This window comes from Branchiostoma lanceolatum, chromosome 14 (genome assembly GCF_035083965.1).
Source record: "Branchiostoma lanceolatum isolate klBraLanc5 chromosome 14, klBraLanc5.hap2, whole genome shotgun sequence".
NCBI classification, from domain to species: Eukaryota; Metazoa; Chordata; class Leptocardii; order Amphioxiformes; family Branchiostomatidae; genus Branchiostoma; species Branchiostoma lanceolatum.
Window position 1 is genome coordinate 7,370,335 of NC_089735.1, and position 21,728 is coordinate 7,392,062.

The 21,728-nt window shown below is 38.8% G+C and overlaps 1 protein-coding gene across 2 annotated transcripts; it reads left to right on the forward strand.

Moving 5' to 3' along the window:
* Positions 1 to 1,450: 1,450 nt before the first annotated feature.
* On the forward strand, positions 1,451 to 21,728 carry LOC136448134 (neutral ceramidase B-like). Of its 2 annotated transcripts, XM_066447297.1 has the most exons (20): positions 1,451 to 1,667; positions 3,766 to 3,915; positions 4,424 to 4,600; positions 5,666 to 5,793; positions 5,941 to 6,018; positions 7,778 to 7,898; positions 8,373 to 8,495; positions 9,024 to 9,110; positions 9,735 to 9,845; positions 10,335 to 10,416; positions 10,910 to 11,022; positions 11,836 to 11,930; positions 12,799 to 12,838; positions 13,336 to 13,434; positions 14,303 to 14,398; positions 14,794 to 14,937; positions 15,804 to 15,857; positions 16,099 to 16,209; positions 17,912 to 17,997; positions 19,484 to 21,728. In XM_066447297.1, the coding sequence occupies exons 1-20, from the start codon at positions 1,485 to 1,487 to the stop codon at positions 19,662 to 19,664; spliced, it is 2,259 nt and encodes a 752-aa protein (XP_066303394.1). In that variant the 5' UTR covers positions 1,451 to 1,484; the 3' UTR covers positions 19,665 to 21,728. The 2 variants fall into 2 exon arrangements, with proteins under 2 accessions (XP_066303394.1, XP_066303395.1); XM_066447298.1 differs by lacking the exon at positions 16,099 to 16,209.

Genomic DNA, 21,728 nt, shown 5'->3' on the forward strand with positions numbered 1-21,728 from the left:
TTTGAAATCACTCATGATAGTTCAAGAAACGTAGAATAAATGATATTAAAGGACATGTAATTGAGGACCCTGTTAAAACCCTAACATATTGGGAAAATTTGCTGCTGGAACATAGCTGTTATTTGGTTGGGCCATGTTGACTTGATTATATGGATGGTATACTATGGGAACCCTAAAACTGATACAAGCGTGCAAATAAAAAAAAACGGTTGTTAAAAGAAAAGTTGCTTTCATTATGAAATCTACGTATACGTGGTCAGGAAGGTCGAACAAATGAGAAAAAAATACAGGGTATGGTAAAATGGAAAATAGACCTCATTTTTGTCTTTGGAATTAATTTAGGCATCCTCCACCATTAATGTCCGTTTTCCGAATTTCAACGGCACATATTGGGTCATTTTGAAGCTGCTTTGTACGAAATACAGTATGCTGTACATGTGGTTAGAATTTTTTTGAATTGACTATGAATGTTTGTGTTCTGAGCATTGTTTTGAAATTGTACCTAGGAGGCATTGAAGGTGATCCTCTCAAGAGAACGGGTAGTTTTGAATTGTCCAAAAGTATATCAAAATCAATAAGATGGCCAATTTCACGTATAAAACTTACTCCCGTATAAAGTGCAAAGAGGACATTGTAAGAAACAGTGAAGGGTAGATTCACAGGGGCATCCACAGCTGCATGAAGGACTGGAGGCTAAGCCTCGCTTAGACTAGACTATAATCAAGTTAAGGTTGCACGTGCCAACGCGAAGCCGGGCGAGAAGGGCGCCGGAGTAGCGGGGACCACAGTTATAATGGGGGAACAGAAGGGGACGTACTAATTTAGTAAGATGGTTTCGAAACAGAGAGTATCTTAAAAGAGTGAACCTCTGATTCTGACAAGCAAACGAGCTTTGGTCTACTTAACGACTCAGGCCCTTTTTCTCGTAGATAACGTAAGCACTGTTTTCTATAGGCTTAGGGACATTACCGCGTGTTAATAGCGGTAGGTAAGTAGTTTGAAGACTCTCCAATGATTACTAGAATTTATTTACTAAAAGGGAGAAATATCTAAGAATTACAAACATTCGACACAGAATGATTACAGACAAATTCAATGTCGAAAAAGCCAGACATAACCGCATTCCATCGCAGCAAAATAATTTGTCAACATTGTAACTTAAATAAGATAGAAGATAAGTGTCATTTTGATTTATTACTGTTGACTACACGTGCACGTTATACAACAATGAGAGAAATGTTTTCGTTTTTCTTCATTTTTTTCGGGCAAGAATGCAACGTCAACTGTTTCACCCGAGCTTACGACTGACAAATAATTTCTCGAATTAAACAATCGCAAGGTATACAAATAACTGGCTTCCACTGTAAATACAGCTGGCAGGGCCCCAGATGCAAATGACCGGATGCCTAAAATCCGCTTCAAGGCGGAAGTGAATATATAGCCCGCCCCAGAGGTGTCGTCAAGAAAACAAAGTTCAATCCAAAATGGCGGCACCAACAAACTTTGTTGCGTTCGTCTTCCTGACTTTCTCACTGATTCTGGCCGTCCAAGCCCGCAACAGGCACCGCCCGAACTTGGAATACGACGAGAGACAAGAGGATGGACCGAACTACATGATTGGCGTGGGCAGAGCTGACGTGACGGGCCCCGCTGCTGAAGTCAACATGGTACGTAACGTCCAGATGGTGGCATGGTGTTCCGACCTGTAACGCTAACTGTACCGCTATGTGCTTGGAAGTTGTTCATATTCATAACTTAACGTCACTAGACAGGCATGAAACAAGAGAATGGCACTCCTTACATGAAACTGCACAAAATTATATCAGAAGCGGATGTTTCCTCAAATTCTGAAAGCCGAAACAGGAACTGTTGACAAATTATATTGCGATCATCGCATGATTTATCTCCAAGTAGATGTAAGGTGCACCTCAGTTTTGCGGCCTGAAAAATTGAATGATATATTTTACGCAGCGCTTTCTGTGTCTGTCTTTTCGTGAACAAGGTAATTTAGGATTTTTTGGTTGATTTCTTATATGGTGTGGTACTGGTATATATGGCTGTGACAAAAACTGGACATGGTTAGATTTTTAGCCTCCTGGTGGTTGAAGCTAGGTACTGCAGCAAAACTTCAGGTTTTGATATCTCGTGTTCTGGACAAGCCATGGTCACGATTTTTGGTTGATAAATAGCTGTTGTGCTCAGGAAGATTTTTTTGCAATGATTTAATTTCGTAGTAAGAAGAAAATCAAGTGTTTGCGTTAATGTTTGAGTACAGTAGTGGAAACAAAAATTTTGTGATGGTTTTACTAGTAAGTTCATCATGAAACTGTCAAGTTGCAAAAAAAACAACATGCAACATGAAACCACTGCGAAAATTTCAAGAATTACAATTGTACAGTAAACAAGAAGAGGTTGTGGTGAACACCTGTTCAACATTTCCTGTCTTCACACAGATAGTTTGTCTTCAAGTGAGATAAGAAGAACGCACAGCTGGGAAGTCTTCCACCATTTTATTGATGTAACAAACACAGTGTATGTTGTGGATAACTGTTCAGATTGTGCTGACTTATACTTAGGGCTTAATCTAAACAGGGGAACAGTGGCGCTACGCCCCCATGCCCTGACCATGTGCCCCCTTACCCTAGCTGATGAGCAGATCCTCTGACAAGCATAAAATTTTGATTGACCAGGGATGCTATATGTAACATGTGGCCACAGTCTTCAATTGCGACCTGTCTGACAGTAATTTGCCCCTCAGAAAGCCTCATACAATTCCGCATTGAAACTTAAAATTCTCTAAAACTCGACACTGTGGAGTTTAGGGAGAAAGCCCCCTTCCACACCTTCCCCTTGCTTGGTCAATTCGCTCACTAGCAATGCTCCCCCAAATAATTTTTCCCCACCAAAAAAGAAAAGACTGTCTGTGTACAGTAGTTTTGGATTATTCTTGAAGGTCTCTCAAACCCAGTGGCCACTGTTTTCGGTGGATTTATGTAACCCGGTAGATCTATAAAATGTTAATGGAGTTTACATCCTTTTTTCCCACACCTTACAAAGAGTCTCCTGTACTATTCAGTATTAGAACAAAAGGTGGTATGATTATAAGGAATGTTGGCCTTTTGCCCTATGGACTCTTTAGTCCAGGATGCATTCCTTCTTTGCTAGGTGATTTGAGTGTTGTTGTTTTTAATAAAAGAAATTCTGATAGTGATCACCTTAATCTGAAAACAACAACATACAAAAGGACTTGAAATGATAACCTCCATTAACATTTATCTGCCGGGTAATACATAAATCTGAGACTTTGAAAACAGTGTGTTTGAGAGATCTCTCTATATATAGTTAAGCGCAGCACCCCCCAGGTATACACAGTGGATATACAGGAATACATTATACTGGCGGATGTTGAGTTTGAGATCTGTTTGGATGTATCTTTTCAGGGTGGCGGAATTATGTACCCTGGTGGAATTACACGTATGTTATTAGTTATTGTCTACGTTTGTACAAGCCTCACAACTAGATAATGAAGGAAGAACTTTATTGCACGACAATGGTACAAAGTACAACAATTCTTAAACATAATTACAAAATAGAAGTATAGAATAAAACTTAACATCCTAATACAATACAATAACAGAATAAGGGCTAGCATACGTTATGAACAAAAGTATTGAAAGATTATGATGTTGTCTGCTCAAACATAAAGCACCAAGACTAAGCACTGTGTCTTGAATATTAAACAATTCTGACACTCTCTCCATGCAGATGGGTTATGCCAATCCTTCTCAGCAGAGCACGGGCATCCACATTCGCCAGTTCAGTCGAGCCTTCGTCGTGTCGGACCCACAGAACACCACTCGTACCGTGTTTGTCAGCGTGGACTGTGCCATGATCTCACAGATCCTCAAGATAGAGGTGAGCTGTAATGTCAGGCTTCTCTAGTTAAGTGAAGTTGTGGCTTATTTTTTAAAAGTTACATCTAAAATGGATCAAAATGCAACCCGCATGCATGTGTATTCAGGTTAGTGCAGTAGCAAAATAGGAGCTATTTGTGTGTGTGGATATTTTTTATATCTTACCAGCATCAACCCATGACAAAACATTTTTAAGGCACTAAGGCACTCAGGCTTTTCATTTGACGTTATTTGTACCATGTTGGATTACAAGTGTGCGTCTCCTAAACATGCCAACATGGCCGCTGGGCACCGTTATTCAAATTGTAATTACTTTAAAGGCAATGAAAAGCCTCTATAGGGTAACATAAGGGTTTTTAATCAGACCAATTCTGTTGTCACCGGTCAATAGTCCTCTAGGTACTATCCTTATATTAGATTTAGAGCAATACATGTAAAGACTTTATACCCTATGATTTTACAACCTAATGAAACTATATACAAATTTTGCATATTTTCTGCATTCCTAGGTTGTGAAGAAGTTGCAACCACTGTTTGGAAATGCGTACAATGAGAGCAACGTGTGCCTGAGTTCCATCCACACTCACTCTGGGCCGGCTGGGTTTCTGCAGTATATCCTGTTCGATGTGACCTCTCTAGGGTTTGTCAGGGAGAGTTTTGATGCCCTTGTGGATGGAATAGTCACTGTAAGTATTTGTTAACACTCCATATTCTCCGTACTGTGAAATTACATCCCCGCAAACATTTCTGCATTTACAGTAATACATGTATGTCATAGCTGATAACATCCCCCGTAGAAAAAGGCATCAGCCAGATAAGACGCTTATTAGCAAATGGAAAAATACCCGCTTCACCTGTTGGGGCCAGGATTGACCGATAATTAGGCACGGCAAGGAATTTTATCTGATGGAAGGTACCTATAATGCCAACAAGTCAATTATTTAAGGCTCCTTTTGTTACAAAGGTAGTATTGCCGTAGGGCTACCTGGCGATGGGGGGTAAGGGTGATGTTTTTGTTTCATGTCAGAGTTGAGTGATGAAATAGTGCATTTCTCAGGAACGCAACATACAGTGCCCAGGGTGTGAGAAGCTAGGCCCAGTCCTAATTTAGTTGAAAAAATGGCCTATCTCTAAATACCATATTTGAAATGGACTTAGTTATTGACTCTAGGTCCAGACAAGCCAGGCTAGCATGCAGAAAGAAAAAGTAAAGGAGGCTAATGCTGTGTCTTTGAGTTTGTGGTTGAAACAACCACAGTAATAGTGAGTGAAGGGGGACCGGGCCCAAAATATGGAAATAAAAATGCTGAAATCTTATTGTTTGTGACATTTACTAACACTATTTAGCACATTTGTGTAGTAACTCCATACCTTGAGCATTTCAAAACTGCGCAAAAACTGTACAATGATTTCCTTAGTTTTGTGAGCCAACAAAAACCTTGGAGACTATTTTCAGTGAGTTCTCACATCACAACGATGTCATATTTTTGCATGATGGACGTCGCTATACATTGTGATAGTGTTGTTTGAACTAATCATGTACAGACTTGATAGATTGACTTTCAAAATCCGATTTTCAGGCCCTAATATTGCTTGGGAAAGCCCCCTGTGAGTGACTAAAATGTGTTTCCCTGTTGTTGCATTGTATGTAATATGTAGTATTTGTCCACCCCATAAGTCTTACAATAGACAGTCATACATTTCCTGTCACAGTTTTCCTGTACATGTCTGAAAGATTTAAACTGTTGCAGAGCATCCAAAGGGCACATGACAATGTTGTGCCAGGCGACATTTACCTGAATCAGGGAGAACTGCAGGAGGCCAACATCAACCGCAGCCCAACAGCCTACCTCAACAATCCTGAATCAGAGAGGGCCAAGTGAGGATTTTATTGTGTTACCATGCTTTTTCCTGTCTCTAGCATGCTTATTTTTGTAAAGGTTGCTTATTTTCAATGCAGAATATGATTTTAGACTCTTATGCAACATTGTAAGGATGGATTTTCTTCTTCTATGTTTTGATGCAGATATGATGCCAACACTGACAAAAACATGGTTGTGCTGAAGTTTTTAAACGAACAAGGAGCAGGACTGGGTATGATCAGGTAGGACATTGGATTTGAAAGACATATTAGTTGGATATACGACAAACATTGCTAGCCTTGATGCCAGCCATTTTAGTTTTAGTACACTCTTTCGGCTGCTTCCCGGGCTAGCGACTGAGAGAGTCATTCTAGCTAGTTTTTCTGGTCCAGGATACATTTATATGTTTGTTGTAAAAATTTTGATTCACACTTTCAATAGCATCGGACTGTGTTTAACCCAATGATAATATTTCTATTTGATTTATACTTAATAAACTATACCAACACTTGAATGTTATACTGGATTCAATTTCCCAATAGAGAGAAAATGGAGTGTTTGCAGTGGTTTTAAGTTTGTCAGGGTGCGAAATACCCGGTTGCGCACTTGCGCAGCGCAACAATATTTCGGTTGGCGCAACTTATCTCTTAACCCAGGTTGCGCGGTGCGCTACCAAAATGGGCCGGAGAAATCGATTTTGCGGCAATTACTTGACGAAGTAGAAAATAATTGGACCAAGGAAGCTCACACACCCGTGTGGTGAGCACACACTCTCGCTCTCAGTCTCGTAAATTTTCAAACCAAAAATATAAATCGACCCCCGACTAAACAAGTCAATAAAGTTACCGATACTTTTTCACTCGTTTGCATCCATAGTCAACCTGTTTTAATGTGCCTGAAACGCAAAATTCGTCGGAAAGAGAGCGCGGCTCAGCGCTCGGCTCTTTGCCGCCATGTTGAATTCATCGACTCTCGCTGGATATCGCGTGATTGCGCGAGAGTAATGACGTGCAATCTGCAGTACCAGCAACAACTGGTAGAGGGCAGTGTTTGAGTTGCTGTGTATTTCTATGGGCGAAATGTTGCTAGTGTGCCTTTTGGGGGCAAAATTAAAAATTGCAGAAGTGGAGATGGAGCCACTTTACTAATAATAAGCTGGGATTTAAAAAATCTTTACTTGGCAAAAATGATTATAGAATAAACTAAGTTGTTAAAATGTTGTGACAGTGAGATAAAAACTGGACAATGACATAGACTATAATTGTATTTATCTTATGATTATCATACATGTATATCATTAATAACCCACCTGTGAATTTTTCAATAAAAAATATAGGTTATTTTATTCCGGGGGTACTTTTATTAGATTTTGAAAATATGCCCAGTAGCAACTTTTATGTGAGGGATGAGAATAATGTACAGGTACAAGTCCTATTGCAGTGTAACTATTGCAGTGTAACTCTTCCTAGAGCAGAAAAAGCAAAAAGTCTATGGGGGTTGAAAAAAGGATTTATTTGTACTAAAAAAATAGCCGTGTTACACATGAATTGTATAAGTTTGTTTGTTGTGGGTTGTGGTGTTTTATTTACATTGTAAATCATTGAATTTTATTTTGAAACAAAAGCACATTTTAGCGCCAGTTATATTGTTAAAGGCTATTTAATACTATGTAGTACTACTTACAAAATATAGTTTCAAGAAATCAGTGAATTTTAGGTGGGGCAACTTGAAATTCTGACGGGCAACCTAGCTTTCTACCCAGGTTGCACACCGTGCAACCTGGCTCAAAAAAGTATTTCGCACCCTGGTTTGTGTTTGAATTAATAGTAAAGTGCTACAGTCACATTTAACACTTTTTGCATTGGTTTTAAGATTGCGGTTAAGAGTTCACTGCAAAAACCATGAACAGAAAACCTGAATGCAAACCTTTCTGCATTTACAGTACTAGATCCTTCTGGCTTTTCTGTGACTTTGAAATGTGACATTGACCTTGTTGTGTAGTTGGTTTGCAGTCCACTGCACCAGTATGAACAACACCAATGGTTTGATCAGTGGAGACAACAAGGGCTATGCCTCACAGCTGTTTGAAGCCGACATGAACACAGGCTCGCTGGCTGGACAGGTAGGTGTGACTTGTTTCTAGTCTTCTGTTTTGCAGCCACTTTGTTTATGTATCTGTATAGCTCTTGTACAACCCACTGTACTTATACCAGCTAAGTAGTGAGAAATGGAAGATTTAATAATTTGAATCATCAATAGCAATCTTTATGTTTCATCTGAGAGAATGTTCCTATAGCTAGCTGCATGTCCCTACTCATTTTCACCTGAGTTTTGTGAAAAAGTTGGTGTCTTTCCCATCATATTAGAACACAACACTAGAGCCTGCTAGGGATTTGAACCCAGAACCTTTAGATTCTAAGTCAGCAACACTAACCACGAGGCTACATTCCACCACTAAGCAAAACTAATGCTGTTTTTTTAGATCTTAATCTTATTTTGTAATTTCATGTTATCTTAGCATGTTGCAAGGACTTTGGGTGATATGAAACATGACAAATATGACTTGTTTTTAATCTTTGATGTTTCCTTTTTGCAGGGCTCTTTTGTGGCAGCGTTTGCTCAGAGTAATGAAGGAGATGTGTCCCCCAACACTAAAGGACCTCACTGTCAGGATACAGGCTTGCCCTGTGATCTGGAGACAAGCACATGTAATGGGAAGGTACGTCATTTAGTAGTCCACTGTGTTCTGCTACTGCAGTGGTCTTAGCATACTGCATTTAGCCTTTAGTATACTGAAGTAGCCGTTTGGCACCCAATTCTCTATTAGTTACAGAGTTAGTTGCAGGGAGAAGGTTAGATCACCTGGAATTAGACATCCAATGTTAGAGATCCCCTGAGTCAGACTCTCTACAATAAAAAAGGCAAACAGACACTTGGCTGATTGGCCAGAAAAAACAAAATTCTGTCAGTAAGCTAGCCGATATTGTAGATTCTGTTGTGAACCTGAAACACCACACTAAAAAGTTGAGTAAAGTGCCACAACATCGGTGGCACCTCAAGTGATTTTAGCCCAGGACCTCTGGGCCAAACACCCTAACTGTAGTGCCAGCATAACATCACAAATGCCACACTCTTTTATTTTTTTATGAGGAATTCTGCGGTAAGAAACTTTTTGTGTAACAGCCCAAATCATACTAATACCAGTGTCTTTTTGCTGCTGAGTTTTGTTGCCGTGTGTGTGTTTCAGTCGGAGCTGTGTGTGTCACCAGGACCAGGAGTGGACATGTTTGACAGCACACGTATCATCGGACACAAGCAGTACAGCAAGGCAAAGGTAATGATGAAGGTTTAGGAAATAATTCATCTGCAGTGTAATGTATAACTTGCATGGGGCAATAATGGATTTTGCAGTACAGGCATCATGTTTTGAGAGACGTCCCACAATCTTCCGTAGAACATCCCACAATCTTCTGCGGAAATTTCTGTGATACGCCTTTGGCATAGTTCTGCAAATTCCTACTGCTGCAGAATCTTGCAAGAAGTTTTGCTGAACTTTGTATGGTATAAAATATTTATTGGAATCTTGCATAAATTATTAAAAATAATTATTTTAATCAAAGATCTCTTGATAATTCAAGCATTTGTAGCAGTGGTAACTTTTGAATGTACACTGTACAGTACTATTTTTTCATAATATTGAATATAAGTTGCTATTTTTAAGATCAGACTGTGTAATATAAGTTTTGAGACGATAACCAAAAAGTCAGGAGATACAGTACAAACGTCTTAAGTGATTCAAGACTTTGAGAGCCAGGTATTCCTGAATCTGGGGAATAGGTAACTCACTTTACAGGTAATATCAGTATGGGTCTTAAGGCTGGTAACATGGCTCTTCTTAAGTCTGGAAGCATGGCTTTCAAGTCTTGTAGCATACATTATGTGTGATTATTCCTTGCAGGAGCTGTACAATACTACAGGCACGCAGGTGAAGCTGTCTGGACCGGTACAGTTTGCACTGCAGTTTGTGGACATGAGTGATGTCACTGTGCACTTCAACAGTTCCTATTCGGTAAGGACATGGCATTGCACTCTCTTAGCACAAGTCAGTAAGTTTTGTACAATAGTGTCCTCAAAATGAAAACATGTAGAAAAAATTTTCTTTGTGTGGGAGGGATGAATTTTTCCATCATCACCTAATAACAACCGAACATGCCAAGAAACCATCTTCGTCTCATAAAGAAAAAGGATTAAGGTTTTCTTTGCACGTTACTCTACGAGATATACACTGCTGCATGTCTGCCATTTTGGAACTTTGCAATCTGGGTGCTGATTGGCTTCAGCAAAATAAGGGAAGCTTGTTATTAATGTTAATATTTATAACCTAGACGCAGTGAAAGCAAGAATCTGACCCTGGATAAGCAGGGTTGATTCGAGGTATTTGTGTATGCCATGGGATAGCCCTATACTGGATGATGACACATCTAAACTTCACTAAATCTATGTAATGTGTGTAATGTTATTAGAGAGCCTCTACTACCATGTTTTCTTATGTGCACAGGCAAAGACTTGTAAACCAGCCATGGGGTACAGCTTTGCAGCAGGAACTACAGACGGACCTGGTGCTTTCGACTTTTCCCAAGGTTTGTCCATAAAAAAAAATTCTTGTATTTTGTTTATTATCTATGAATAATGTTTCCCTTAATGATTGAGACTTGATGTTGTGCTCAGTGTGTCCGAATGATTTTGATGTTGTGGGTTTGAATCCCACCGCTGCCACCATGTTGTGGGCGGTGTGTCCTCATGCTTGTTTATACTCAGTTAATAATGCAGAAAATAAATCTTTTTGAGCTGATTCTACGAATCGTTTTTTTGTACTTGATGGTGGACTGATACAAGTTACATCTATAGGTCAGAATCAATGTGCCTGCAGCTGATGATAAAGTAGTACAAGCTGTATACTATTAGGTAACAATCATGTGCCTGATGAGAAAGTAGTTCAGATGCTGTTATCGTTTAGCTTGAACATTTGTGATACCTTAAACTGGGAGTTTCTAAATATGAGATCTAAGGTAAGCCTAACATATAGCAAACTGGGTCTTGACACCCCCATTCTGTTACGTAATATGTATGTAGGTGACACCGAGGGAAATCCATTTTGGAACTTGGTCAGGAACATCATCAAACAACCATCAGCAGCAGAGGTGGCCTGTCAAGCACCCAAGCCCATTCTACTGCCTACAGGGGAGGTAGGTCTCATCAAATTAAAGAAAAGTAGAAGTCCTGTGGATTACAGACAACTATATATGTACATGCTAGCCTAGCATTTACGACAAAACCTAGAAATGTCAAGAAAACAGTTTAATCTCAGGTTTGTACTGTGGAAATGTTGAGGAGTTATACCTACTAGTTCCTCTAAGTAAACTAACTTTTAAAGGTAAAAACTTTGGGTAAAGGTAGTCCCATATGGCCTTTTCAAGGTCGAAGGGGTAGCTGTGTCTAGGGGCCGGCAATATTAGAAGGCGAAGCCCATCTCTCTCCTTCCACTGCCTTTTACCTCCCCAACCAAAGTCCGGTACCCATTTTTACACCTGGGTGGAGTGGGGAAACTTGTTTTAAGTGCCTTTCCCAAGGACACAACTTCTAGCTAGGAACGCCAGGAATCGACCCATGACCTCTCGATCTCGTGTCTGGTTGCCCAGCCACACGGCCATTCAACGCCATCCTCTATGTACATGATTTAACTTGTGCGCATTCTCATGATTGTTTTAGCCATTGTTGTGGACTAGAACGGATTTGAAGGGGATTTTTACAAAACTGATTTTATCTTATTTTATGGTGTAAAGAGATGTCACGTATCCGTAAAGGCCCATGTCAATAGGGTCATGTGTCTGCAACTCTTGCGAGTTTACGTTTGGAAGTGATTGGTCATTATCAATCCTGAAGAAGGCGACAGTGGTCGTCGAAAATTTGATCCATGAATACCTTTTAATAAGTTAGTGTTGGAAGAAAGTTTAGCATTGTACTATTTGCAAGGGATGTGTTTTTCTGTCGTCCCCAAGATGACGTTCCCCTATGCCTGGCAGCCTGACATTGTTGACATCCAGCTGTTGAGGTGGGGACAACTAGTGGTGGCTGCTGTTCCTGGAGAGTTCAGGTTTCCGGCTTTTTTTATCTATATCTAGGGCTGTATTTATTTGATTATATGGAGGACATCCTCTGGAAACCCCAAAACTAATGAGAGTATGTGAGAAAAAAAATGTTTCGCAAAATTGCCTTCATTATGAAAGTGATGCGTGCGGATGTCATCCACATGATCAAATCAACATGGCCTTAGGCCATGCTGAGTTGATTACTTGGATGACATCTGCACCCCCATCAATTTTCGTCCTTTTCCAAAAGAAAAAAATGTTTGCAACCATACTGTAAGGTTTGTGTTGATCCCGCAAAACCTTTTTTTTTCAACTTATTTTTATTCGCAGTTTTGGGGTGCCCAAACAAAAGATGTCATCCATACAGTCAAATGAGTTTGGCCTTAATGATTTCTAGACTTTTGATCTGTTTTAAAGCAAGCAGCAAACTGCATTTTGTATACACTGTAAAGTAAAGAGCATTTTTTAATAACCCTGCTGTTTATGATGCCTCACAAATAGTGCTACGGACCGGTACTGCGGACCGGTTCTGTACTTTAAAAATTGATTAGGTACAGGTACAAAATACCGGATCATGAAGTACCGATACTGTACCGATATGAATTTACAGTAAGTATGTGCTTATTTTGTGACTGATCTCCTGATCTAACATGCAACACCAAACATGACCAAAGTGATACCTTGGAACTGCGTACAATGTAACTCATATGCAACAGATCATTCAGGCAGGCCGGCAGTTTTGATAGCAAGGCCAATGGAGTTTGGCAGTAGTCCGGACCTGTACCTAAATCTCTGTACCGGTACCTGTACCTGTACCTGATGTTACGTTTAGGTACGCAGCACTACTCACAAATATGCCTTCCTGCCACACAGTACCATGTCTGGGAGGCGTCTGAGGGACTCCATTCAGAGGGTGAGCAGTTCAACATTTATAGACTCACTAAAGGAATCCTAAACTCTAGAAGACTTATAATGAATGATAATTTTAGGAAGTACATAATTAATTAAATGCATACTACTTACACATTATACAATAAAGTAGCCACTAATTCCACTCACATCCAAAAGCATTATCTATTCTACTAAACTCCCCATTTAGTATTTTCTAATTGATTTAGTTGATCTCAGCCTATGGCTAGTAAATAGGTGAATTATGCTGTCTGTGTCTGACAAGGCTTGGGAAAGGGTGGGTTACAAAAATGTTTGGGGCAATAAGAAAAAAGTTGTCTTGTAACTTGTGGTCTTTGATATCAGGTATCACACCACCAATTGGCCTTCTTAGTGTGCTTATTGCTCCTCATTTATGTCAAAAATATTCACGCTGAAGAAGGTATCTATACCTATAGGGAATACATGGGTAAGGTCGGCATGTTGTATGTTTATCAAATGAGTGCAATGTCCTTATCCCAGGCTGTGGTGAGCAAGGGTTTACCAGAGGACACTGAGGTGGTGGTGGCTGGATTATCCAACACCTACTCAGACTACATCACCACCTATGAGGAATACCAGGTACTTGATAAGCATTCTGATAAATGATAATTTTGTATATATATCACTGCCAAGTGGTTACAGACTGACACTGTATGCATATGTGTAACACATCTGATGTCACTATTGGTTTAGGACAATCAACAAGACTAATGTTACTTTTTGCAACTCTTAGGAAATAAGACTTGAATAGTGTTTTGTTTTCTATGTTCCATCATGTAACTGACAAAATACTTTCAAGTTCATTTGTGAAAACAAGAGCATGCATGCTTTCATATACCCCCCCCCCAAATATCAGGCTGTTTGGACAGGTTTTCTTTACAAAATTACTTTAAGTAAGTTTAATGAGTGTGATTCAGTTTTTCACTTACTACATGCCTCTCTTGATGGACAACACAAGTCCCTGTCAGGTGCAGTATATTACATCCATTATTGCAATATAACTATAAAAGAAACTAACATGATGATATTAGAATATCATCATGTTAGTTCAAGCATTATTTGGGCAAGTCAAAGAAAGATATCTTAAAACATTTGCCCTACATAAAGGAAACACCTACAAGTGTATCATTAACTTTACTTAGTACATATTCTTATAGTCAATGAAGTTGCAGTCCATTCATATTCAAACTTTAAGGTGATTGTAACAGATAATAGAATTAGAAGTCATGTACAGTTAACTGTGAAGTGCCACATGTAAAATGGCATTTAACATTTGGCAGTTCATACTGAAAGTCATGTATAAGTAGTACATGACTTATACACTTACTACTATCTTGTCCATATAGTACATGTATATCTATTTGCACAGGTCGTCCATAAGTTCATGTTGGAAAATGTTTAAAAGTGCCTGGCATGAATCAGTGTTTCTGTGTTTTGTTATATACAGGTGCAGAGATATGAGGGGGCCTCCACCATCTATGGTCCCCACACCCTGGCAGCATATCAACAACTGTACTCACAACTGGCCGAGGACATGGTTATGGTACAAGTTTGTTTTTAATCATTCTGCAATTCCCAATGTGAATTTGTATCTGTATGGCCGGTATAAACACCTTTCAGCATAACACACCAGGTATACAGGCACACAGTGTGGCACCAGCTGGTTATATTACAGTCACCGAACGACCTGTCTGGTCCAGTCATATCTAACCTTTGCACATCTATCTGTAAGCGTTATTCAAAGCTATCTGATGAGGATGCTACTTCTGTACTTGGTGTCAAAGAGTTCCACTCTACGATAGTAGACTAGGGAAAAACACATTTTTGAACACCTCAATTCTGGGTTGATAACTCTGAGAACTCTGGGTTGAAGGCATGACTATAGATTTCTCACATGAATTCTCTCCGAAAGCTTAGTAGTGTGTGATCTATTTCTAGGGAGCAGCTATTGACGTGGGTCCCTCCCCACCAAACCTGCTGTCCCGTCAGCTGTCCTTCCTCCCTCCGGTGGTGATGGACACTACACCCCTCTTCACCCACTTTGGAGATGTGATTGACGATGCGGGATCCACCTACCACATGGTACGGACAATACTTTTTTATAACTACTACTATCTGCAGCTTAGTAAACTCTATTTAGGACTTGAAGTATACAGAAAGTTCAGCCTCCAGTCTTCTCTATTATACATTGAGTCAATCAGACCTTTTCCACAATTATTATAACATTTTAGTCTCAAGCAGTGTCTTTAAGGTAGGGTATGGGCAACCTACTCATCTTCAAGCATCAGGAGTCTTATACTAGGACTAGGAGTTTAGAATCAGGAGTTTAGAATCAAGTTTTCCCACTGGTTCATTATGATGTTGTGGAACGTGACCAGCATGTCTTAACCAACGATGCTTGGCTTGAGGTGGGTTGAAGGTTACCATGTAGTTATTTGTTCATTGTGTATTTCCACCAAGGTTCATTGTATATGACACAGCATTTTGGTGTAATAGGTGCTGGGGGAAAAATCTGTAATAATTGCTCGAATAGTCATGGTTTTATAATTATCGCAGCTATGATCTATTCATGAGTCTGACATATTTTCCTTCGTTGAGACACTTGTAGAATGGTTCCTTGCTGTTTCAGTAGTAGGGTATATTTCTACAGGGAGGAGTTTTTTAGCCCTTCCCCTTTTACATGCTCGAGGCACCTCCTGAAACATTGGACCCCCATTGGCATTATACAACTGTACATCCCTTCTGAAAGATGGGTGCAGCCCCAACCGAGATGTCCTGACCCAGGATTGAACTGGAGTCTCTCGGGTTAGCAACTAATTGGAACTAGGAGCTAAACTTTGAGGCTGCTAATTGATCCATAATGACATACCTATGACATATATTACTGTTAATCAAAATGTCAAATTGAATACAGTATTACTTTGACTGGTGTTTTTTGTACCTTTCAGAACGAAACTGTATCTGTTCGCTTCCACAGTGCTCATCCGAGAAACAACCTGCAGGTAATTACTTTCAACTTTCCACACATTAAGCATCACATTTTGATAGTTGTACCAAAGGTGTCAACAATTGTGTTAAAAAATAAATTGTATCTGATTCGGAGCCAAAATTGAGAAAGTGACATACTGGGCATGGCCATTCTGTTTCTCAGTGTGATCACAAGGAAAAATTTGTTCAATTTCCTAATGCAAGTTGGCACAGATTAACAAAGATACTTGCTTAACAAAGTTTACATCCATTCAGACCCAGCCAGAGACCATGCAGAGGACCGTGAGACAGCGGCGGGCACTTTTCCATATTTTCTCCTGGGCCCACAAAAAGATCCAGAACTTTTTCTCAGACCCAGAGGAAGAGGTGACTTCTCATATAGACATTCAAATCAAGTTACGTCAAATAGCAGTTACTCATTTGCAAGCAACTGGATATGATTTTGGAAACGGTCAGATGTTTCAAGTAGCATCCACTACTTTTCGTCAGTGACACTGAGCAAGATTTTTCAGCTGCTTTTTAACCACGAACTATGAATTGATATGCAAAAAGTAGTGGATGCTGCTTGAAACGTCTGACCATTTCCAAAATCATATCCAGTTTCTTGTTAATGAGTAACTGCTATTTGGCGTATCTTATTATTTAGTACCTGGATGTCTATCCTTCATCGACGTATTCACACTAAGTCTCTACTAACACCACTACTTTCTCCTTACTCACGTACCTCCTCTTTTTGCTGTTAGTTAAGTTATACTGTGATTGAGTTTGCTCGGAAGTCGGAACTCTGACATTATTTTCTTCTTCAATCGTGAAAGGTTACTAATTCAGTGCACAGCTGTATCAATTATATTTTTACATTACGTAATTTACCATGATATGTAAATAATTTTGCAGCAGAAATGGTCTTAGATTACTAAATAGTGAACTATCGGTAAGTTTGATCACAGTGGCTGTAAAACGGAGACTGTCACAGATTCATTTTTTCTTGATGATAACTAATTCCTCATTACTGATATCAAAGTTCTTTTACCACAACAGTGATTCTTCATTAGTGGTATCAAGAGAGCTGCAATGCACTTGCCTGTGCCTTGTGTGATTTTACTGCTGTCTTTACAACAAATAACTAACAACTTTGCTTGAAATTTCATCTATGGTGGTAGAATATCATTGCCTGTGAAGATTAAGCTGTGATATCCGACACAGAAAAATGGGTCTTACCCAAATTTTTGACTGAACAGATCTAGAAGTTGTCAAGGAAAGGGCAGTCCACCGCTTCTGTGACGTTACTTTATGCAGATATACATGTAGAACATGTGACTCATAAAGCATAAAGCATTTGGTCATGAGTTACAGAACGTTTATGGCATCCCCTGTCTGTCAAGGGGTGGAGTGCCATAAACTTTCTGCAACTTGCTCATCGAGTCACCTGTCCTATCTGCATAACATGATTTCACAGAATTTGTTATTGCTCATTCCTTTACGCTCAGTTTAATTTGAAATTTGGGTAAGTCCCATCTTTCTATTGTGTTAGACATTCCAGTTAACTCTCAATCTGAATATATATAGCTGGTATAACGTCCCTTTGTCGTAATACACTTATGTCTAATCCTACTTCAAAACTAACACCTTACTGTCTAGACTCTGTGCTTCGAAGACATGGGAAGCCACTACTAGTACTTGAATGTACTTGCATGTTTGTAACCAGTGGTACATTGTGTGTATCAGTGATGATCAGGGCTGTTTGCAGCTCTAAATTTTTATCTGTCCCACTCATTTTTCGGGAACCAATGTTGTAAATTCTTCTAAAATCTGTTACTTTCAGCTTAAGAAAATGCATTTTCATCATTTTTATGTCAGGAAGTTCAGATTTTTTTGACAAATGGGGTGAAATTTTGTCCGTCCCAAGAAGCAAATTTCTGTCCGGGACGGAGGAATGGGTCCTGGAGACAGCCCTAGTGGTGATGTAGTGTTTTATTACTGTAGTCATGCAGTACATTGGTTTTTTTATGCAGACCATTAAGCTCATGGTAGCTCACTGCAAATTATTTTTTCAAATCTTCATCGTTAGTTGGAGGGAACCTTCTTGACTGTGGAGAGAAAGAAGGATGATGGGACTTTTGAGGTGGTACACAATGATGCATCATGGGATACAAAGTAAGAACCAGCGATACTACTAAATTGCTATAATTATAATTGATTATACATACATGTACATTGTGCATTCAGTTATAATCATAATTGTAGACAATACATTCTTGTCTCTCTATACTTGTGCATAATAATAAAATATTGTCTTGTTTGTTTGTTTGTTTGTTTATTGAGATCTCCATTAGATTGTACATTGTAAATCTATTCTTCCTGGAGTCCAAAACAATGAAACAGAACAAATGTACATGAAAGTAAAACCAACATAACAAAGGTGTGAGTTTAAATCAAAATATAACATAACGCATACAACATTAACTCAAAACTGAAATTAAAATGAAACGTGGGGATGGTCAGAGGTCATGGCTGAATAAAGTAACAAAAAATCTTTTCAAAGTAAATAACAAAGAGGATGCAAACAGCAAGCCATGATAACAGTAAGTAAATTAACAAAGTGGATGCAGAACTGCAAATCATAATAACAATAAGTCAATTACAAAGTGGATGCAGAACTGCAAATCATAATAATAATTAAATAATAAGTGGATGCAGAACTGCAAATCATAATAACAATAAGTAAATAACACAGTGGATGAAGAACTGCAAATCATAATAACAATAAGTAAATAACAAGTGGATGCAGAACTGTGAATCATAATAACTAAGTAGAAAACAAAATGGATGCGACCTGATAATAATTTAATAACCCAAACTTAACAAAGAAAATACTAATGCCTACCTTTACAATAGTTTGAGTTTAATTAATTACAGCTACAATTTCATTTAATCAAGGACTTGGTTCAAGAACGTATTACCACCAGTACTGTAAAGGCCTAGTTGTGTCAATTTTAGAATGAATCCACTTGGTGATTTGTGTTTTGAAATTTGAAGGTGTAGTAGATTTCATATGTGGTGGGAAGGAATTGTGTGATTTGGTACATCTGTACAAGAATGTACGTGTCAATGTTGCTGTCTTAGGCTTAGGTAACCTGAAAATGTTGTAAATGTTTTACATCTCTTTAGTCTCCAAGCAGAGGTTGGTGGGCAAAATATGCCCTGTTTTTTTTTCCACACTCCCCCACCAACATTGTAAAGGGTAATTTCTAGTAATATTTAGCACTATAAAAGTGATATTAGTGATAACAGATTTAGGAATTAAATTTCAATTCAATCTATACTACTGGATTACAAATATTTAATTTGAAATATCAGACATTTCAGATGTCCATCATTCTGACATTTTTCATCAGTGATTTGAAAATGCAAAAAAATTAATCACTGATGAAAGATGTCAGATGGACATCTAAAACGTCTGATGTTCTCATATTGTAATCCAGTAGACTAAGTATAGATTGAATTGAAATTTAATACTTAATTTCCTGAATGACCAATATTCACAAACGTTACAGAGATTTAAGTTTCTGAACTTGTTGTGTTGACTGTACAATTATCATACCTTTCTACACATTTCTTAGTTTGTTATTTTCAACTTCAGGTTTCAGTGGAAGCGCACCAACGCTATCTTGGGGTATAGCGAGGCTACCATCACATGGACCGTCTCACCCGGGACCCCATCCGGGACCTACCGCATCCGCCATTTCGGACATTCCAAGAGCCTGGTGGGAAAGATCACCCCCTTCGTTGGGAGCTCCCGCCAGTTTACCGTCAACCCTTAGGGGAACATTGATGGCCAGTAAAGACTTAGCCAGAGATCTGTTCAACCATCTCTAAAATGGGTATCTCACTGCCAGGGACAGTGCCAAATTGCGATAGGAAAATGTGCCAACTTTGCCAATTTTTGCCAATTTTCCCTTTCGGTCACATTGATGTCCAATACACTGGTTAAATTTGTGACTACTACATACAAAAAGGCTGCCCCAGGAATGTCACATGCTCATTTTTGACTCCAAATCAGAAACAATATAATTTTATTTGGAAACTTAAGTGTTGCCACCGAATTAAAACTGATGTGTACAAGGATTAAAATTGAATGAAAAGCGCCCATTTGCACTATTTTTGCCAATTGCAAATTTTTGTAGATTCAAAAGAAAATTTGCAATTGCAGGTGACAATTGGGCCTTTTACAATTTGGCACAATTTCATGCAGACCTGAGAGATAACCGCTTTAGATATCTTTATCATTACAATGGGCGAAACAGTGCTGTCTGATTTTCCCTGCAATCTCTGTCTCTCTCACCTTCTCTCTCACTTTTTCTCACTGTCCCTCTCACTTTCTCCCTCTCTCTCTCTCTCTCTCTCTCTCTCTCTCTCTCTCATTTGTTCTCTTGCTCTTTTGTTCTCTGCACAATTTGAATGGATGGAGCGGAGGTTAACACAAAAGATTATAATTGCTGATAGTCTAGTACATGCACATGGCAAAATTGGGCAGACAGTTCAGCATCCTGAACCTTTGTGTCTGCATCAGTATCTGTATAGCCAGTATAACTGCCTGTCATCATCACACACCAACTTTTGCAGGCACGTGGCATGGCAGCAGCTGGTTATATTACACTGAACAGCCTGGAACACATAACCTCTGCACATCTAATGGCAAGCGTTGTTTAAAGCTATCTAATGAGAATTAGCTCTTACAGTGCTTGGAGGCAACGAGTTCTAGTCTATGATAGTTATACGAAAAATTGATTTTTGAACGCCTCAATCTTCATATAGCCTCTACTGAACATTGGTGTTGATCCATGATGTAAAATGATAACAAGGAAATTTGGCTAAGTCTTATTCGGTCATTTCCTCCATAGCTCACAAGCGATACCGGCCGTTACATTTTGAGTCTTTGGTAACCCATGCAGATGATGAAGCCTTTCCCAATGGCCATGCATAACTGCAGTGGTAGTACATGTAGTACAGTGGTTATGTTTATTAACATGCTGTTGTTGACATGCCTGCTCAAAGGTCCAAGCAGATTATAGTTGGTTGTATCTCAAAAGCTATGGACCTCTAGCTTTCCTTAGTATGCAGACTCTGATTAGTGTCAATTTAGATGTATTTGCCAGGATTTAAACTGGGCATAATTGTTGCATTAAGAATGATATCAGCAATTTCATTTTTAAAAATTCATATCAACCAATATGCTCTTTATGATTGATAGTTTATTGATATTTGATAAGTGCTGGTAAGAATGATTTCCAATCTAATGATCTTTTTTTTTTCCTAAGAGGTAATTGTATCCTGCAAATAATGTAATATGATAGAAATGTTAAGTGAAAGAAATATTTTACTTTTCATAATTTGATACTCTTCAGGGATTCAATTTTTGTTGCTAGCTTGAAATTTTATGTTGTGCATGAAGAAAATAATGCAAAAGATTATTTGAAAAAGAAATAAGAAGTTTGTATGTATGTGGGCAAAGACCGACGGTTAAATAATCTTTGCATGGGATGTTCCATAAATTTCTGGGCCCTGTAATAAGGACACTCAGCAAGAAATTAAAACACAACTCAGATATCTTAAGATGTTGTCATGTATCAAAGAGATAGAATAGTACATCTCCTAAACCCACTCGGGGTGAGGGTAAAATGTAGAGAACCCAGATGAGGAACATTTTAAGATTTATCATTTCTATATAATACATGTCAATGTACATGTATATTATTAGATAATTAAAATTGTTGCATGTTGATTTTTGTTTATCAGCAGTGAATGTGATCAGTTTTGAAATGTCTTGGAAACCGCAATAATGATGTTGATGCTTTCAATAAAGTCTCATTGAGTCTGCAACATGA

Excerpts from the sequence above, each read along its gene's own strand:
- LOC136448134 (XM_066447297.1), top strand. The coding sequence starts at position 1,485 with ATGGCGGCACCAACAAACTTTGTTGCGTTCGTCTTCCTGACTTTCTCA. Across the intron at positions 11,931-12,798 it reads GCTGTTCCTGGAGAGTTCAG|TACCATGTCTGGGAGGCGTC; the intron begins GTTTCCGGCTTT and ends CCTGCCACACAG. Across the intron at positions 17,998-19,483 it reads GATGCATCATGGGATACAAA|GTTTCAGTGGAAGCGCACCA; the intron begins GTAAGAACCAGC and ends TTTCAACTTCAG.